This window comes from Hesperophylax consimilis, chromosome 9, assembly GCF_061612785.1.
Source record: "Hesperophylax consimilis isolate HC1 chromosome 9, BYU_Hcon_1.0, whole genome shotgun sequence".
In the NCBI taxonomy this organism is placed as follows: domain Eukaryota; kingdom Metazoa; phylum Arthropoda; class Insecta; order Trichoptera; family Limnephilidae; genus Hesperophylax; species Hesperophylax consimilis.
In genome coordinates, this window is record NC_142844.1 from 25,491,935 (window position 1) to 25,513,002 (window position 21,068).

At 37.2% G+C, this 21,068-nt stretch overlaps 1 protein-coding gene across 1 annotated transcript in view; it reads left to right on the top strand.

The window, feature by feature from the left end:
• Positions 1 to 20,441, top strand: part of LOC149421115 (condensin-2 complex subunit D3-like) — a 34,455-nt gene extending 14,014 nt beyond the window's left edge. The window contains exons 7-18 of the mRNA XM_089635819.1: positions 1,670 to 1,810; positions 2,255 to 2,407; positions 2,503 to 2,690; positions 6,027 to 6,177; positions 7,239 to 7,496; positions 12,508 to 12,628; positions 12,718 to 12,895; positions 13,836 to 14,188; positions 14,597 to 14,679; positions 14,839 to 15,003; positions 15,114 to 15,251; positions 18,374 to 20,441. Of these exons, the coding sequence (XP_089491945.1) occupies positions 1,670 to 1,810; positions 2,255 to 2,407; positions 2,503 to 2,690; positions 6,027 to 6,177; positions 7,239 to 7,496; positions 12,508 to 12,628; positions 12,718 to 12,895; positions 13,836 to 14,188; positions 14,597 to 14,679; positions 14,839 to 15,003; positions 15,114 to 15,251; positions 18,374 to 18,646 (2,202 nt within the window). The 3' untranslated portion in view covers positions 18,647 to 20,441. The remainder of the gene's footprint in view (positions 1 to 1,669; positions 1,811 to 2,254; positions 2,408 to 2,502; positions 2,691 to 6,026; positions 6,178 to 7,238; positions 7,497 to 12,507; positions 12,629 to 12,717; positions 12,896 to 13,835; positions 14,189 to 14,596; positions 14,680 to 14,838; positions 15,004 to 15,113; positions 15,252 to 18,373) is intronic.
• Positions 20,442 to 21,068: the final 627 nt, after the last annotated feature.

Consider the following 21,068-nt stretch of genomic DNA (forward strand, 5'->3'; position numbering starts at 1 on the left):
TTCCATTTAGAAAATTACTAATTAAGCCATCAAAAGGGCAAAATAAGTGTGTGAAATCATTTATAGATATAATAATTTATTCAGACATTTCCATTAATGATGAAGTATTGCTTGATACTTGTCTGCACTTTCTAGCTCATTTGTCGCAAGGCTCTCGGAGCCTGGATGAAGCTGATGCAGTTCAAAATAGTGTACATTCTGGAGGAGGCCCACCACTTCCCCGCCCTGTTTTAGGTACTGATGGTACCCCTTCAGAGCTCTCGCAAGGACGCTAATTTTTTTGATATAACGAGTCTACATTTAAAATTTCAAAACAAGACCTCCAAAATGTCCATGCATACAATGTTATTCGCATTATGCAAGTGCTGCGTATTAGTAACTTGTTAGTAAGATATATTCTATTTTGTTAGTTTAAACAAATCATATGTACAAAGTATCAACAAATCAAATAATAATTCACAGCCACCTGCAACATTGGTAAAGTGTGCGCCTCTTTGGTGGGGGGGTGTCGTTGCCCGCTCACAGGCAGACCTAGGGAGAGAAAACAGGACATTGGATAGGTTTCACGGGGACCAGGTTCCGCGCCCTTGAGCCAGGAAACCGGTTGTGCCTCGACGAAAAGTGTGAGTTGGGGTTGGGAAAAATCCCAAAGAACATGAGGAGAAAGCGTCGGAGTACCTGGAGGCAGGGCGGAAGGTCACCAATCGACGTTCAGCCCATCCTCAGTCCAGTTCCTGACCCCAGGGGAGGCGCAGCGGGCAGACGACGACACTAGTCCCTCATCGTGATTTGGTCATCCAAGATGTGTATACACGGACGAGGTCTCAATAGTGTACAGTAGAACCTAGTTAATTCGAAATCCACGGGACATCAAAAATCAAATCCGGGAAAATTTAAATTTTGCGGCATATTTTCAACGCAGGCGGCCTTTTAAATCCCAGATATACAAAAAAAAATCGTTAAAAATGATGTATTTAATCATAAATCGAAATTTTGCGGCTGATTTTGGTCGCGGCCGACCCTTTAAATTCAGATATTTGATGTAAATTGAATTTTTTCGGCAGTTTTCGTTGTGGCAGGCCTTTTAAATTCAAATACTTGTTTGAAGTAAATTCGTAAAAATACCTTATATTTATGCGTAAATTGAAATTTCACTGCCAATTTCCGTCGCGGCCGGCCCTTTAAATATAGAAATAATTTCTGTAAATATATCATAGAAATACGATATATTTACGCGTAAATCGAAACTTCGCAGACGATTTTGGTCGCGTCCGACCCGTGATTCGAAATTTTGAATTACACATTTTTTTGAATTATCAGGGTTCGAATTAGCGGGGTTCTACTGTATATAAAAAATATTCATAATTATTCAGTATGGTCACCTAACCACAAACATGGCTTAAGCCATTTTAAGCAATGTTTCGATTCTCAATTGTACCGTTTATACCTTTTATACCTTTCACCATGGTGGTACTGAGTGTGTCCATACTGTCCAAGAGTCCCAACTACTCCCGACTATCCAGAGCCAGTAGGACTAAAGCATCTCCTATTGGGGTATGTTGTGAGGCTGAAGGGAGCGGGGAAGAGAAGGGTATGGGAAAAAGGAAGGAAGGTATAAAGCCATTTCAATCAACGTTTAGATTCTGATATTGTCATATATTTATTGCAGGAGGTGTTTGAGGGGGAAGAGGGTCTCTTGGAGTTAGGTCTACACAACTTAGAGGATGACAAAGTGACGGTGCGACGGACGGCTCTGGTTCTTGTGGAGAATATCTTCTCTAAAAACCAACCAACCAGTGAGAATTTACAGGTAAAAATCACATTTTATTCTAGTTGAGAGCAACAAGTTTTGTTCTCATTATTTATCGAAAACGAAGCAATATCAGTAGAATTAACTTTGCTGTCAATATTTGTTTATGGATGTTCCAAGCGGGACTGATGATCAAAAAAAAATCAGGAAAAAAAACCTTATGACAACATTGACGCATTTTATCTATTACTTAGATATAAAAAAGTGTGTTCGTTTACAAAATTGATTTCTTTAACTATTTTAGACATTTGTTGATTTTGCTGAAACTCTGTTTCCCCAAGTCCAAATTTGTCAACATTGAGATCTTTATGACATGGAAACAAGCTCGGTAGGGAGCGTACAGCCTTGTATAAACTATATGCTCAGCTATACTAACGATATTTTAGTCGAGACGACTGTCAAATGTAATTGTCATGTTATATTGTTGTTATATTTGTTATCCAGCCCATGGTGGCGCTGTGCCGTGACACCAGTATCGTGGTGCGCTGTGCGGCCATCTCGTCCCTCACGCGGCTTGCCAGGGTCTGGAGCAACAGCGTGACGCTGGAGGCCTGGCTGTCAGGGCCCCTTCTCCAGCTGTCAGATCCAGAAGTCAAGGTTACATCTGATGTTATATTATAATGTTTTTCCAGTCCATCGTGGCTCTGACTACATATGACACCAGATTATAATATGTTTGTTTGCTTTATCAGGCCCAAGATCTGGTGGTGGAGAGTCTGAAAAATTTGCTCTTCACTCCACTGAACAGCCACTCGCTGACGCTGACGGCTGAGGACAAGGGACCCTGGCTGCTGCTGGACGCCACTATTCGGAAGAACATGCGGAGAAACTTGGCTCGAGGCATCTCCATGTTGTCCAAGTCTAATTCCAAAGTATTGAGGTGATAATAATTACATACCCACATAGTGTTATTATATACCTACATAGGTACATAGTTTGTTGTGCTCATAGAAATTAGAACCAAGGAAGATGGACAATGAACCATTATTAATGTGTAACAGCGCGTACCACAAATGTTTCGCCAATATTACTAACCCATACTACAGCAAATCGCTTCTACGCACAGTGGCGTCCTGCCTTTGGTTCTACCTACTCATCTAATGCATGACTTTTATTGGCTTTGCCGTTTTGATAGTCTGTGCAGCTTGATCGTAGCTCGACAACAGTCGCACGTTTCCATTCCATATCTCCCTTTTTCTATTTTGTGATGGATTATGGGTAATGATTTGTTCTTGCCCCTCGATTTATCTAGTCTTGTGCCCATGCCCACGAGCATGAAGTTGCAGTTTTTTCTATCATCTATCAATATAAGTTAGGTTTGTGTTGTCCCCTCTGTCATCGAACCGTAAATATATGTATGGTATTGCAATCAGTGGCGGCCGGTGGTCAAAATATGTGGCGGTTCACCGGATTACAACATTAAGTCAGAAAATAAATTAAATAAAGGTACATACCTATTTATAAAGAAGTTCTATTCTCCGCTCCTTTTGTTTAGCGAAGACCTCTATGACTCTCGTGTTGAAATCAGGCATAGACTGAATAAACCTTTTTTCAATGCTTAACACTGATAGAGCGTTCAGTCTGTCCTGGCTAAACGTGTTTCTTAAAAAGGATTTTATTCTTTTTAACGTTGAGAAACATCTTTCGCTTTCAACTGAAGTCATTGGAATGGTGCACACAAGTTTTAGTAACTTCACAGTCTCGGAAAAGTCTTCTAACAAGTACTATAAAAAAGTTGTAAAATTGATAAAGCTCCGTCAGCTTTTGAAAAATCGTCGCGGGCGTAAATTGCACAGAGTTCACCTTTTAACTGAATTTTATTTAGGAAGTCATATGTTTTAAGAGTCACATTGAAATCATGTTCTGGGAAATTTGACCTGTACACGGTGAATTTTTCGCAATCGAGTAATGTTGCTGCAGAAAGATGTTTACTGAATTCAAAGCGTTGTTTCATTTCGGACAGAATTGTATCGCAGACCTCTTTACAAATAATTGATTTGGCGGTTTTTAGTCGTTTAGTAGGTGGCTCAGGAAAATTGTCTGTAGAATTGCGTACATTTTGAACAGATTTTTCAAACTCATTGAGGTTATTTCGGATTATAACGGGATCTAAGTTTTTTAACTGCAATTGTCGGAATAAAATATCACAATGCGGCATAATTTTTTGGAAAAAATCCAACCAATAAATAAATGTTTCATCTTTGAGGTAGCGTAAGAGCATATCAGCTTGATTGATGGTATTGCTGTCATTGTCGGATTCCAAAATCGTCTCCATGCACTCAATTAGGGATTCGCGATTAGTACCAACGGTTTTAATTGTCCTTATATTAAAATTCCACCTCGTCTGAGAAACTGAGGGAATTTTGCGTTTCACTATTTCATTTAAAATATCTGTTCGTTTCGACGACCGCGAAAAAAACTTGGGGAATGTGTGCAAATTCGAAAAAAACATTTTCACTTCTTTACTTTGGGACACACTTTTTTCTACAATTAAATTTAGTTGATGGGCGTAGCAGTGGATGTAATGCGCATACGGAAACACATTTTGAATTTTGGCCTTAACCCCGCCAATTTTCCCACTCATTACAGAAGCACCGTCGTAGCACTGAGCAATCAATTGCTTCGGAGATATATTTAAAATGCCAAGTTCTTGAAACAGCGAATCTGATAATCCAACGGCACAGTGGGATTTTGGTGTTAAATACTTCCAAAACCGTTCGCAAATTTCGCCATTCCGTTCGTAACGAATGATCATTACCATTTGCATAACTGTGGATACATCAGTCGTTTCATCCGCTTGAATCGCTACAAATTCACACTTTGAAATTTGTGATTTTACTTCGCTGTGATACACTTCCAAAATTGCATCTAATATTTCATTTTGTATTGTCTTTGAAGTACCCTTGAATATAGAGTCTGATTCCATATGCTGCTTCATTGCCATATCAAGTTCGACCACAAAATCAATTAAACCACGATACACTCCGGGATTAACCGAGTCTCTTTTTTCGTCATGTCCACGCATAGCTAATTCAAATGCACCACAAAATTTTACGCAATCAATAAGTTTGGACAGGATGTATCGATTTTTATTAACTAGCTCATTATGGTGTTTAACTTGGGCACGGTAGCCTGAATCCAATTGCATTCTGATGTCAACTTTTCCTAAAACCTTTAAGCTTAAAACTTTTTGCAAATGTAAATGACAAGAATTATGTTTTTTGATTTTTTCAGAAAGGTGAGTTAAATCAGTAACACCGCTAATTGTCCAAACTGAATCAACATCGTAAATTAAACACGGAAAACAAAATAAACTATTCAATTGATCACATCCACAGAGCCAAGAAGCTTTGTTATACATTGTTTTGTTAAATGATCGAGTAAACTTCTTCGATCCAGATTTGCACTCTTGTTTTATTATCAGTTCAGGTTTAGGTGGACCGGCATTTTTTATTATCACTTTGTTTTCAAAACTCGACCTATTGTTCTTAATATATTCCACATTCAAACTCATTCTTAATTTATACGTTGAACAAACACAAAAGTAAACATATATTGGTATAACCTGCAATTGATATGCCTTATTAATAAAATTGATATACAAGATCGATATAACCTGCAACTTCAAAACTTTCGCAGAGTAAGAAAAGTTTTAAATTCAACAGACAGTGTCCGGCAAAGGCGACGGCTGACTGAACTGATAATAAGTAATCTGACCATCATTTATATCTTAATGACAAATTTTATCTTAAATGCTTGTATCGAAGAAGCGAAACATTCGCTGAAAATAGCAGATGGTTAATTGAAACCACGATATCGACAATAACATCAAACATACGCGTTTTAGTTTAACTTTCTACTGAATAAACCATTCCTTCTGATGTGGTGGTAAAACCCCGAACGCCGTTCATGATATGGTATTATTTGCAAAGAATAATATGAACTGGTATGTACCCACGCTTTCGACTGTTCCACAGAATATGCGAAAAAGCAGTTAAATTTTGGATCGCAATCGAAAACGAACTGCTACGAACATAGGCACAAGTCGGTCTGCAAGTTGCGCGCTAAATAGGTACCTTTTGAATGAGATATTATAACCGAACCGAGTTTCGTATTGTGATTAGCCATGTCGGAAATATTGTTGGTTGTTCGGCGCTCGGGAGCACATATTAGCTGGCCGCCACTGATTGCAATAAAGGTTTATGTTTGGTTGCAGTTTCCGGCTGGTGGACACGCTGTCCACGCACATCGGCACCAACAATAACCTGTCCTGCTGGGTGCTGCTCTCCTGCCTGGCGCGCCATATACAAGTCTCCGACATACACTTTGTCTTGGACTACTTTAATGAGATGACACCTGAAGCTATGGTCTGTGGGAATACTATTTGCAACTCATAACCGTCCTCGTCTCGTCCCCTCTTTACTTTTCCAGTTTCTCTGCGGCAGCTAAGAGTGCAGATCTGCAGAGCTGCCCCTGGCTGCAGCCTGCGGGGTGAAAATTTTCATAATGATAGCTGTCCTCTGATTGGAAATAATATATTTTCTTTCTTTCTATTTTATTTCTTTTAGTTAAACTTCTTTAGGATCACACAAGCGACATCTGCATACAGAGATAGCCGGTTAAGTTAAATAATGATTTGCTTTTCCTCAATCAACACTCCACAAATTATGGATACCATTCACCAATGTCCAGGCTTGTCAAATCAAGTCAGGACCTTGAATTTTTTGTTGTAAACTTGAATGATTTTTGTTAGTCGTAATATTTTGTATTGATATGGCTGAAGTTGTGAACTCCATCAAAACCTTGATCCTGTCTTGACTTGACATTATTGTTTTTGTTCCCTATTTTTGTCATAGCATCTTTTATTGTAACATTTCTCCTTGCATTAACTTTGTGTAATATGTAATGTGTTAATTGGACTTGGTCCGTTAGTAAATAAATAAATATATTACCTGCTATTAGCTGGGTTGACAAATGTACCGGGTTCCTGCCTAGGTTCAATTCATCTGCTAGCCTTTATCATGACGCTGGCAATGTAAGCGCCTGAAAATATTTTTTATGACTCGATTACAAAACATCAACATTTCTATACTTTCTATAAATATAATATACATGGATCATATATAAGCCTTCCGGAAGAAATTCTATAAATGATAGTGAAAACCCTATCAAAATATGTTGCGTAGTTTAGAAAAACTAAGCGCACAAACAGACAGACGCGAATAGCGAGTTGTTTTATACTATAGGTAGTGATATGATATCAAACGTCAAAAACATGAAATTATCACCAACGCACTTATTTTTTACATGTAAATGTTAAATTATATATACCAAAGCAACTGACTGTACATGGCATGTGCAATGGTTGGTTAAAAAAAGTTGCTATATTATATAATGTAAATGAATACAAATAACTTTCCCATTGCAGTTCAATGACAGCCGTCTCATAATCCTGGTGTTGGAGGTGCTGCGCGAGTGGTCCAAGTTCATTCCTCCACTGGATGCCACGGTTCTGCGGTCGCGCCTCATCCGCTCGCTCAGCGAGGGGACCCTGCCCTCGGCGGGGGCCCGGGGCGCTGTTGCGCTCGCTGCCAGACTCACCGTGCTGTTGGGCGGGGACGTGCGCTGGGCTTGCGACCTCATGGCGGAGGGGGAGCGTAAGCTGCTGCAGGCCGAACGCAACGAGGTCACCACCATTTATTTATTTTAATGTTTAAAAAACATGCTAGGAGTGTTTTATAATTTCTAGTGGTGGTCTTTCACTAGGGCTACTTCCCCATCTTTCTCTTCCCCATATCCTTTCACTCCCCACTACCTTCAACATACCCCAATTGGGGACACCATAGTCTCACTTGCTTCAGACAGTTGGGACTAGACAGTTGCATAATTCCCCTCAGGGCCTATGTCATCTTTGGGGATGCAGTGTGGAGCGTAATTTTAGGAAAGAAATAATGGGAAGTTCTGGGAAGGAAAGGGGTAGTAGGGGTGGGTTGGAATCTGGGGGTTAGTGAGTCCAGGAGTGACATACGTATGAATCCATCCCCCCCCACTGCGGTAAAAGGTGATGTTCCGAGAGAGTCCTATTGGAGAGGTCAAAAGGTCTCACTCAGCCAGTCTCTACTGATCCGGCCTGCTATGCAATTGGTAGACAGGCACATCTGCCGTCAAGACCCGGATAAACCTCACTCCCTGACCCTGCTAAGTCAAAAAATGTAGCAAACCACCTGGAGTGACCTACGGCAGAGGTGTCGGTTATCCAATAAATGGTATACTATATACTAGTAGTTCTGTGAATAGTAGACCCGGTATATTATATACTAGTAGTTCTGTGAACAGTAGACCCGTGTCGAAAAAAGTATGTTCCTAATATTCTTTTATAATAGATAAAAACCAGAATTTTCTCTGAAATCATAAGATTTGCAAGTACAGTAGAACCCCGTTAATTCGAACCCCGATAATTCGAAAAAACGCCTAATTCGAAATTTTCGCAAAAAAAATTTCCGCTGAAAAATTTTTTCATACAAAATTTTTTTTAATTCGAAATTCGTTAATTCGTAATTCGAAATTTATTTTTGTCCGCGCACGAAAATTTGTTCGTGTAATTCGAAAAAATTTGATTTTTGCAAAAATAAATCATAATATTTCGTAAATCTGAATCTAAAAGTCAGCCGTGGCGGTAAAACGCCGAAAAATGTATTTTTACGTGGTTATACATCGTCCTAATTAGTATTATTATTTTGTAAATCTGAATCGATTTACACTGCAATGTTGTATTTTTTCAAATTTATTTCGAATATCCGAGTTTAAAGGGCCGAGAAAATACATTTTACGAGGGTATATGTTGTAGTTTTACGAGTTTACGCCAAATATCTGAATTTAAAGGGTCGGCCGCGACGAAACTCGGCCGCGTAATTTCGATTTACGCGTAAATATATCGTATTTCATCATTGCGACGGAAATCGGAGGCGAAATTTCAATTAACGCGGAAATATATCGTATTTTTACTAACTTTACTTCGAATATCCGAGTTGAAAAAATACGGCGCGACGGATATCGGCCGAAAAATTTCGATCCATGCCGAAATATGACATATTTTTACGAATTTACTTCAAATATCTGAACTTAAAAGGCCGGCCGCGACGAAAAACTGCCGACAAAATTCGATTTACGCGGAAATATATCATATTTTTGCGAATTTATTTCGAATATCTGAATTTGAAGAGCCGGCCGCGACGGAATACGGCCGCGAATTCTCGTTTTACGCGGAAATATATTGTATTTTAACGAATTCAAATTCAGATATTTGAAATAAAGGGCCGGCCGCGACAGAAAATTACCGCGAAATCTCGATTTAGGCGGAAATATATCGTATTTTTACGAATATATCAATTTAAAGGGTAGGCCGCGACCGAAATCGGCATCGAAATCTCGATTTACGCGTAAAAATATAGCATTTTATGAATTTATTTCGAATATCTGAATTTGAAGAGCCGGCCGCGATGGAATACGGCCGCGAATCCTCGTTTTACGCGGAAATATATCGTATTTTTACGAATTCAAATTCAGATATTTGAAATAAAGGGCCGGCCGCGACGGAAAATTACCGCGAAATCTCGATTTACGCGGAAATATATCGTATTTTTACGAATATCTCAATTTAAAGGGTAGGCCGCGACCGAAATCGGCAGCGAAATCTCGATTTACGCGTAAATATATAGCATTTTTACGAATTTATTGCGAATATCTGAATTTAAAGGGCCGGCCGCTACGGTAATCGACCGCGAAAATAAAGACATAATTGGTATTAATACGAATTTACAGCTAAAATACCACCCGGATTTGAAGAGGCGGCCGAGAAAATCGATTTTCGGCGTAATTATTTTTTTTTTTTTCATAAAATTTCGAATTACGTGGGAATTCGTTAATTCGAAATTTGATTTTTGATGTCCGCTGGATTTCGAATTAACGAGGTTCTACTGTAGATACTAAAATACGTACGTACTTAAGGTGATGCACCACGTCGTATAACATTTCGAATCGGGACGCTAACTCTTATGTGGATGGCTATATTGTTTATTATTTTTTAATGATAAACTAATGTTTATAAGACAAGGTTTTATGCATAGCACAAAGGATAACAAATAGTTATAAGCAATAATTAGTCGCCCGAAATATTAATACAAATTGAAAATATCTCCCGAGTAAAAATAAATGCCGCCAACGGGAATTGAACCCGTGCCTTCTGATATCCGGTCAGGTGCTCTGAAACCATTGAGCTATGTCGGCTTATTTCCAACCCGCCGAATAATTCAATATGTACTAGTACCTCAATCAACAATTACTGCTTATTATATTTTTCCACCTGTAAACTTGTAGGAAAGGCTTTGTTAGTGCTAAATTTCTCACTAGATGGCGTCGAGACATATGATATCTTCATTTATTGGTGAAATATTTTTGACTTGTCAAATATTATTATTTTTTAATGATAAACTAAACAATAATTAGTCAGTGGATACAGAGCACCTGACCGGACATTAGAAGGCACGGGTTCAATTCCCGTTGGTGGCATTTATTTTTACTCGGGAGATATTTTCAATTTGTATTAATATTTCAGGCGACTAATTATTGCTTATAATTATTTGATATTGTTTATATTACCGCTTAACACCATATTTCGAAAACACGTTAGTTTTGTTTGGGAAATTTGTAAGAAAACTGAACCTTTTTTAAAGTTAAACCTATTGTTACGCTGGCGGCGCGAAATTTGAATTATTAATTTTGGCTATTTTTAGTATTTTATTAATGGATTCCAGTATAAATATTTGAGGCAAACTGGAAACAATTATTATTTCTCTTTCTAACGTCAAAAAAATTAATTATTTCCGCATGATAAAAAAAAAAATAAAAATACTTTTATAAAATATGGACGCCCGGTCGTATATGACCCTCAAACGCTGGAGGGGTTAAACATTTTCATTTTTATTTATATAGATAGATACATAAATCAACTATCTATAGATTGATAACTCGACCCTCTTTCCATACGATTGGTTTGGTCAAGTTTTTAACCTTAGATCTGGCAAATTCTAAGACACCGCGCATTGGTGACGTCACACTACACCATCGACAAAGGATAAAGGAAATTTTAAAAAAGGCGCGACCATAGACAATATAATTCTGCTTCGGAACCTACCGAAAACCCAATTCATTAGCCTAAAACATAAGTAAAATGTCACCCAAGACCACAAGGTCCCATCTGACAAAGCGCTGTCCTAAAAGAGAAAATGAGCTTTAAAGTAACTTTCTTTACAGCTCATTTTCTCAGGACGGCGTTTTATCAGAAGTTGAAAAACAAACTCGTAATTACATGCACAATAATTTTATTTTTTAAATATAAACATGAAATACAATAATAAAAGCACAAAACACATTTAGAAGGTGAACCAAGAAGTACTGTATCAATATATAACTAGCCGTTGGAAATAATAGTTATATTCTTTCAACATCCAACGCTATTGAAAAAATAGTGTCAATAAGGTAGTCAACGATTGAACCTACTGTTTTAGCTGTATTGGCGTCTAATTACTTTATTATTATACCGAAATGAGACTCACAAACTGATGCATATTGAGCTAAAATTGGACTCTCAGAGGTTATGGGCGGAAACTTGTGTCGAATAGAGTCTCTGTCAGTACATCCTTTTACACAACACGTGATAAGAACTTTATCGGTAGTCATTTTTAGTTTCACACAACCAGATATTTGAAAATATTAAATGTTTGCACAATGTTATGATAAAATAAATTGATAATGGCGTCCGTCAGACTTGTTTACATTTTTCTCCAGGAAGTGAAATGGCGGGGAGCACGCGTCGGCCACCTAGCGGCGAGAACACGCATTACACGGTTTGCTAAGCCTCTCTTTCTGTTACACGGGTTTTATGGTAAAGTGAGCGAGAAACAAAATAAATTTGCATCTGTGACATCACAAACATAGATTTTTACCATGTCTACGGTTTGTGTTGAGGTTTTGAAGTAGAGTTATACCCCCTGGATAGATAGATAAGAAATTCTTTAATTTGTTCAAAGAAAAGTCACTAAACTCAATGAAAATTCTTTTTTCAAACTTTGGGCAGGTAATAATAATATTTGGCTAATTTATATAGTGCCGTTTTCGTGAGAAATCACCTCAAGGGCGCTGACGGTAGGTTCCATAATTTTGAAAAAACTGCAAAGAAGAAAAAAGAATCTTTACTGGACCATTAAAACGGCCACCATCTTGAAAGGGAAACCAAATGTACAAAAAACAATTACAGACATACGAAATGCAAAACGTTTGAATTAAAACAGAACTTTGCTACGCTCAGTCAATAAAGAAGAGTGTTCTGGTGTGGATTTGTGGGTATGCTTTTTGAACAAATCTATATTTTTATTTAGATATTGATGAAATTTTACATATATGTAACTTCAAAACAGGAGAAAGATCACTGTCTATATGAGCTTTGGAAAAACCACCCCCTTAAAGCAGAATTTTGCTATTTCTTGATGAAATTTTGCACACTTGACATTCAAAATAAGAGGGAAATTACTGTCAATCTATATCTGCTTTCAAAAAGTTTGTGTAAAGTTTGGGGACTTCAGCTAGTATTGTAATACTCTAGAAACTAAATCGATGTTTGTTTTTTTTTTTCTGTCCAGGTTCAAGGCCCCGCACTGCTGGCTATGGCTGACCTGGCCCTGGCTGCAGAAAGGAGACCCTCAGTGGAAGTTATTGACCTGCTGGTGGAAATCATTGGTTCATTCGATGATAAGCGTGATGGTGATTATTAGATAACTGCAGATGTTGCTTTCAAATATTAATTAAGTACATATTCATTTAAGCTGGAAATGCTTGCGCTGTGATTGCAGAGGAGCAGCCGTTAAACGTGCGTGCATGCGCCGTGGCCGCCCTGGGCAAACTAAGTATCCGCGAGCGTAAGACGGCAGAGCTGGTGGCCCCTCTGTGCGCACGCCTGCTACAGGACCCTCGCTGCCCCCTGCCCCTCAAGGTCAACTCCATGTGCGTGCTGGCCGACCTGTGCACCAGGTAAACAAACTAACCTAACCTCACCATTCAAGATATTCTATGATTCTGTCCACCAATAGTATGAGTTTAACTTTATTTTCATGTGAATACCGCAAAATGGTTCCTAGTGTTCCCAACCGTCTGGAACCAGTTGGATTACGGCATACCCAATTGAGGGGTGTAAAAGCAGAATCAGCATTAAAATAAAAACAATTTCCCTTAAGGCGATGCACTACATCGTGTAATATTTTAAATTGAGCCGCTATCAATAACAACCCTTACGTAGATGGCGATAAGGTTAGAATTCCCGCTTAACACCATCAGCCTGTTTTGATTTATGCAAGAAAAAAACATGGCCAAAAAGTGCCTTTTATTTTATTTTGTGAATTTTAGGCATAAATATTTAAATGTTTTTCGATCATTTTATAAATAACTTAATTTGCCACATTATAAAATAAAATCATAACCGAAAATGGGTTCGTAAGTAGGAGATTTTGAACTTTAAAGCAGTTTTCATAGGCCTTATACATTATTTTTTTATGAACTTATAAAAAGACTTATCTAAAAAATACTTGATTATTTCAAAGGCCGAGATGTATTCTACTCGCAGTATTTAATTAAAGCATCTGAAACATTTCTAGGCGACCAAATTTTCAAACCAAAAACACATGATTTTGCATTACTACGTATGGCACCGCCTTAAACATTTTTGGTGATTTAAAAAAAAATTGTATTCTTATCCACTAGAGTGATTTTCGGCATATTTTGTCTAGTTTTGCAAAACGTCTTGAGTGATCGCACGTCATAATATGCCATTTTTGAATGGCTGTTTACAATTAAAAATTAAGTCTTGTAATATATATTTGTATCTGTGACTATCAAGTAGGCCATAAACAATATACAAAAATATAAAATATTCAATGTATCGAAAAACATATTTATATTTTCCTTCCTTGTTCAGATTCACATCCATCGTGGAGCCGATGCTATCGTCAGTGTGCGCGTGCCTGGGCAGCAAGGACACGGCAGTGCGTCGCTGTGCCGCGCAACTGGTCACCCAACTCTTGGTGGGGGACTTCCTACGGCTGCGCGGCACTCTCTATTTCCATTATTTCCCCCTTATCTGCGACACCGACGAAGCCGTTCGTGACGTTGCGAACTATTATATACTAAACTGCTTGATAGAGAGAAATAAAAGTATTTTATGCAACAATTTTGTAGAATGCATATTTTATTATAATGCGTTTAAAGGGCACGCCAAGTACGCCAAGTTTTCTGTTTCTGAAGAGGAGAAAAGACTGTTTACTTTGCAAGGTTTGATCATTATTATAATAAAAATAATATAATTTTAAAAACAGTTTTTTTTAATAATAAATATGCACATAAAATATAAAATATGTCCCAATTTTTTAATATTATGGCAAAAAAATAAGGTTTTGAGTACGTCGATAAAAAATATATAACCTTGCGCATTATTGAATATATTTTGAGATTTTCACGCTCAAAAGTATTATCTTGATTAATGTTGTTTATTATGCCGTGTTGCTTTTCCTCCTTCTTTAGCCAACGTTTCTGACAGCGTATAGCACATCTTCGTAGATTCACATCTGCCCTGATGATGGACACTCTAACCTTGTCCGAAACGTTGGGTAGAAGGAGGAAGCGCATCATGGCGTAAGAACCCAAAAATGAATCATGATAATGGCCCATTATTGTTTGCAGGTGAGGAGAAAAGACAAATAAGACTGACCATTTATGAACTGATGCTATCCCACATGAGTGACATACAGAGACTCAACACTCAGGTTCGTTGCAAAGTTCTCTTCTTAAACAATTTGCATTCAAATAATGTTTGTTAAATTTGTTGTGAAAAGCACTGGCTTCACCGTGAAATAGCACTTTTGCGTTATGTACATCCAATGACATGATTTGCAATGAGCTTTGTCAACATTGATTGATTGCAGGAGAAGCTGTGCAAGGAGACGGGTACTTTGGACGAGCTGGGAGATGACGGAGTGGAGGTGCTGAGAGATATCCTGTTCTGTCTGCGCCGCGCCGCCAAACCCCCGCAGACCCGCCAACCCTCGGAGGACATGGCCATAAGGGTCACCACCAACATTGTTTCTCAGGTGGACTACCTCTACCTATCTTGTAGCTATTGTTTCAACATAATAATACAACAACGATGATATAAGTCGCTTAGATACGGTTAATGAATGTGTAACTTTTCTGATTGCAGAAGATAAAGCTGAGTGTGATGGACAAAGTGGTGCCCACGGTGCTGCGCCTGCACCGCCGCCTGCGCTCCTCCTTCTCACCGCTGGTCCCCGACCTCGTGGCCTACGCCAGCGACCTGCTGCGGGATTATAAAACTGAGGTCACTCTAAATTATATTATTAGAAACTAGTGGACGCCGCAATGCTTCGCTATTGCTAATGTCTTTCACGGGAGTCTCCGACTTCTTTCACCATTCACTACTGTAAACCACAATGTTACTGAAAACTACATTACATCGATTTTAATTTCTGTCTCATTCCCCGGTGCAGAGATATTGCGCGGGTGTCCCCGACTTCTTATATCATTCAAACTACTCTCTAAACACTCCTGGCACTAATAAGAACAAATTTTGAAATTTTAAGCAATATCGGTTTACTACTTTTCGAGTTTTGCGAGCACAAACATGTAGGGTGATTTTTATGTTACTGCTGATGCGTACTCGAGGTTGTGAATGTACTGGAGTAAAATTTTGAGGTTTTGAGTTCTAGTATAAACATCTACTCTTATCAACTTTCTATATATACAGGGTGTCCGGGGTGAGAGTGCAGTAACTTCGGGAGGTGATTCTACATGATGGTAGAAGTAAAAAAGAAAAATAATTTTTTTGAAATTTCAACTTTTAGACCTGCTTTTTTAAGCTACAAACAAAAAATGGCGCCGGCGTGTGCGTACTGCATTATTATTGCTTTTGGATCATTTGAAATCGACCGGCCAATCCTAGAACTAACACCCGCTACCCCCCCTTCCCGCGCTCTACAGCTGGTAATAGAACAACTGTGATTTGTTTACTTTAAAGAAATATTATAAACACATACCCCACATACAATATTCACGAAGCTGCAGATGAAATACGCAACAACGTACAAGTTGTAAATAATATCACTCTACGTTTAAATACTTGCATGCAAGCTGAAGGTGGACATTTTGAAAATCTGTTAAATTAGTAAAAAAGCGATGACACAGTTAAGTCTTTAATAAGTTATTAATAGTTTTTATCGTTAAAAGTGTAAATTCGTATTATTATTTTAGTACTGTTTTCTTTGTTCTTCGAATTTGGTTTAAAACATCATAAAACAGACGATTTTGAAGCGCATTGTTATAACTTCGAACTCTCGGTTTACGCGTTACTGGCAAATAATAAACAACTTCACCAGTCTCGCGCTCGACAAGCACACAGCGAATTTATCAGGTAAGTGTGTACCTTCACTAAGGATTTTGAATAGGTATGTCTTTTTGTATGGAAAAAAAAGTTGGAATTTCGGAAAAAGTTATTTATCTTTTTTTCTCCTACCATCATGTAGAATCACCTCCCGAAGTTACTGCACTTTGACCCCGGACATCCTGTATATAGAATATGCATGTTTTATATATATGCTTATGCTTACTCAGCACGGGTAAGCCACCCAGTGAGGTCAACATTACTATGCCATTTCAAAATCCGTTGCATAGTTTAGAATAACTAAGCGCACAAACAGACAGACGCGGATAGCGACTTTATTTTATACTATTTATAGATTACATCTTTCACTTTGATACTTCTGTAAATACTTTATTAATTTCTCTGTTAGAACACCATATTAGCGTTAATACTGGGCGTTGAAGACTATTAAAAAAAACGTCAATTCCACCATCGTTGACAATTGTCAGGTGTTAACCCTTCGGCATCCGAATTAATTTTGTACCAAAAGTTTTAAATCTGCAGTGGTGTACTAAATCTTACATTACTTTTAAACTAAACATGCAAACAAAACAATTTTTTTTTATTTACTTGTGCATTTAATCAAGGTATGTAAAAAATATATGCAGTGTTTAAAAAAATAATAATACATAATATGAGTCGTGTAATTTCTATACCCGCTATATCAACTTTCATTGATTTGGAGAAAACCGCAAAAAACTGTCACATCTCTAGCGTACATAAGTAAATGCATTAAAAAATTTTATATAATGAATTGGAGTAATAAAATTTCGAAAAGCATTTATTTTTCTATATATGTCTAGCAATAATTAAGTAATTTCGATAAATAAAATGGATATAGCGGATTTTGATACTCACTTCGTGATTTTGAAAGTCAACTGAGGCGACATGGCGGGTTTAGAAACTCACGCGTAGATCATTTTGACACACGTGCGTGGCGTCAGAGCGGCGGCCATATTGTATTTTGGCAAAATAACTGCTTGTGATTCGTTGAATCCGATATAGCGGGTTTTGATAGTGACTTTCTGTATGATATAGCGGATTTGGTTTCTCACTCGCAGTTTTAACATGGTTTTTGGTCATGATAAGGAGGGTTTTGAAACTCAATTTTAGGCTCCTCTTGTTGCTCGCAAAAATGTGAACAAGATGTCATACTCAGATCATTTTGTCAAAAAATCGGATATAGCGGGTATAGAAATTATAGGATTCATATGATTAAACGAAGATATAAAAATATTTTTTTTATAAAAACCATTTTTTTTTCATTTTTTTATAATTGGATTAAGAAAAATTGTACATTAATCATACTTATTACCATAATATATGTTTTCAATTTGGGCTGATGTTAGCCGCCCACCACGCATTTTACGAACAAGCTTGTCAATTCCCGAACCACACGCCATTTTGAAAAAATTCAATGACGCTGAAATATAACAAAATTTCACTCGTAAATATCAGGAAAAAACTGTACCAACGGAGTCCTGCCAATTACTACGAAATGAATGCTTAATTATCTACAGAGCGATTGGCATTTAAAATTTTGAACACAGATGTCAATAATGTATCCCTTTTTCGTTTTTAAGCCGACAAACATCAGACCCGCCGGGACGGCGTCGTTTGATTTTGAGACACATCGCCGTACACACGCCGGGATGGCGTCGTTTCAGGCCAATGGGTTAAATATAACTGTTGACGCACGCTAAAGCTCGCAGTGCCGTGTTGCAATATTCAATGGTGCGGAATAGCACTCTAATGGTTAAATATTAAAAAACTTAAATTTAAGATATCGGACAGAATTCTAGGTCATTACAGCAAATGTTGATTACAGGCAATGACAAAAATCACGCTTATTTAAAAAATCATACTTCCGAATATTAATATTCAAACATATAAACTGCTTACTGCATATAAATAAATAAAATGTTAAAAAAAAATAAAATTATTATTTAGGTTCATCCATCTGCTGTCAGAGTAAGAGTTTATGTATTTCACAATAATTAACATTTTTCTTACATAAATTACAGATTGAAGACCTGTTTGATGCAGATCCGGAGCTGATGGAGGAGATCAAGGCTCTGCAAGCCTCCAACACCTCCACACCGCATCCTGGTCACAGGTCCCGGGTGGACAACATCCCGCCCGGCTTCGAACAAGACGAAGTCTCGCCCCTGGACATGGGAGATAACCAGATTGGAGACACTCCGCTCCGAACAGTAGCCAAGATTAAAAGATCCAAGAAAAGAGGCGATTCTCGGTCCTCCAAGGTTAAACGCAGCCTTATGCTGAATGTCGATTAGGGTAGATCTCAAGGATTGTTGTTTTCATAAAAATGACATAGGATTTCCGTACAATATTATACCATGTGCTTGCCGATGATCCGCAAAGAATAGTAAAGATTAACAAAACGACTATGTACTAGTGAACAATTTAAAAAAAAAAAAGTTTTGTAAAACATTGTCCATTGCCTTGAAAAGTTCCATATCTCAATTTAGTAATTATTAAAAACTAGCTTAAGTCCCCGGCATTGCCCGGTGACTTGCTAGTTATAGTAATTATTAAAAACTAGCTGAAGTCCCCGGCATTGCCCGGTCTTTACACAGAGTTTTTCGAAATCTCATGTAGACAGTGACCTTCCTCTTTATATATTATAAAAATAGTATATAGTCTACCATCAATAGTTTTATAGATGTAGTTATATTTTCTGAATTAAATAAAACTAAAACGGTTTTACCGGCTGGTGCTGATTTGTATAGCATTTTAAAAGGGTAGCACATCTACAACGGCACCCACCCGAAACGGTCCTGGCGAAAAGCAAACTGGAAGCACAGCCAGTGCCGGGCCCAGTCTACAGTACTTTTATGGGTAACAAATAAATTAATATTCCCTTCAAAGATGAACAATTATTTTTACCAATGCGGAAACCATCGAATATCTCTCCTCCCTAAATCTCCTTTGAAGCTTACATTAATTAATTTGTAACTAGTTTTTCATTGGAATGGATCGATCTGTAGAATGTGGGAGCGAACGCACATACTGTACGAATGTACTGCAGTGGCCGATATAATATACAGATATACGATGTGCAGTAGGAGATACAATATACCGGGCGGTGCGCTATCTCATTGAAATAATATCTCGGTTCCAGCCAGTAGTGTGCAAGAAGCATAAAGAGTCAATATCACGAAATGCTAAAAATAATGTAACATCCAGCTAGTTTTGCTGGCCAAAAAATCACTGTCGACTATCATGACACATGACTTCCTTACACAGAATATTAGGAAGTCATGTGTCATGATAGTCAAAAAATCAATGTTGACTATCATGACACATGACTTCCTCACACAAAATATTAGACTTGCATAGCAATTTTTTGACAAGGTCTCGAAATGATTCACTTCAAATATGCATCTAAATATTTATTTCTGAAACAGAATTATGTATAGATTTATGAATTGTGTATGTCCCAAAGAGAGGTCATATAAACGCCATTGATAAAAAATGTTCCTTTGTGTGCGTCTTGTATGAAAACAAAAAGGACAGAAGATACTATAACGTCACATACAACCTCTCTGTGGGACTACTATATTGCGTGTTATTTTTTTCTCTGTTGTGTTCATAAAATTGAATTTGTAAATATCAAATTTTATATAGTAATTAACACAAATAATATTATTATATACCTACTGTGTAGGTATAAGCGTAAATGTAAATATGTATGTATGGTTTTAGGCACATTATCACAAGCGATCGCTCAAAACATTTTGCAAACTTGGCATAATAAGCCAAAAATCGCTTATATTGTGTTTTGTTAAAACACTTCAAGTCACATTTCTTGGAATGTTACTTTTCAGTGAGTATTTTTTTCTGAATAAGACTTTTTTAATACTAAAAACATAATTTATGTGTAAAATTTTTTTTTAGGTTACATATTTCAAGAAATCCAAATGTGAAATTACCCGACCCTAAAATCTCTCATAATTGTAAATATAATTGCAATATTAACATCAAAATTTTGAAAAACGAAAAACCCCTTTCGTTAATATAAACTTCAAGAATTTTAATTCGACGAATCTGTAAAAATTAGTTTTTATTGTCTCCTGTAAAGTTTTTATTTCATCGCTTGAAGGGTTTTACCAAACCATAGTCGATTTTATCAGATTATTTTTCAAATAAAATATAATATACTTTGATTCAATGTTTTGTTTATAATTATTAGAACCATCATTTGAAAAAATTCCCCATACATGTTCGCAATATAACACAAAATTTCACAATGGAGACATTTTTAGCAATAACCTTCACAAATATCGAATAGATGTGACGTGTATGATCGTAAATTAATATGTGAGTATGGAATGTAATGGGAGCACTCCTATCCTTCTCCTATATTCCCATTCCTCTTACCTAAAATTGGTTTTAAGACACAATAAAACTCCATCTTTGCAACATTAGCATAAAAAACTTTTTGGCTCGACTCAGCCGCTGCAGATGATTAAATTTTTCTTTTTTTAATTTTCCTCTTCTCCGTAAAGTGGTTTTAACTGATTATATGGACACCTATCGACTTTTTTTATCAAATCTCTTTTCTGAAATTGTTCAGTCGTCAGAGTACTTAAGTTTGAAAATATTTCCCCACTCTTTTACTCTCAAAAAATTGCACTTCAGAATAGTCACATATGTAATAATTATAAGGTTTCGGTGTAATTAGCTGATTTGCAG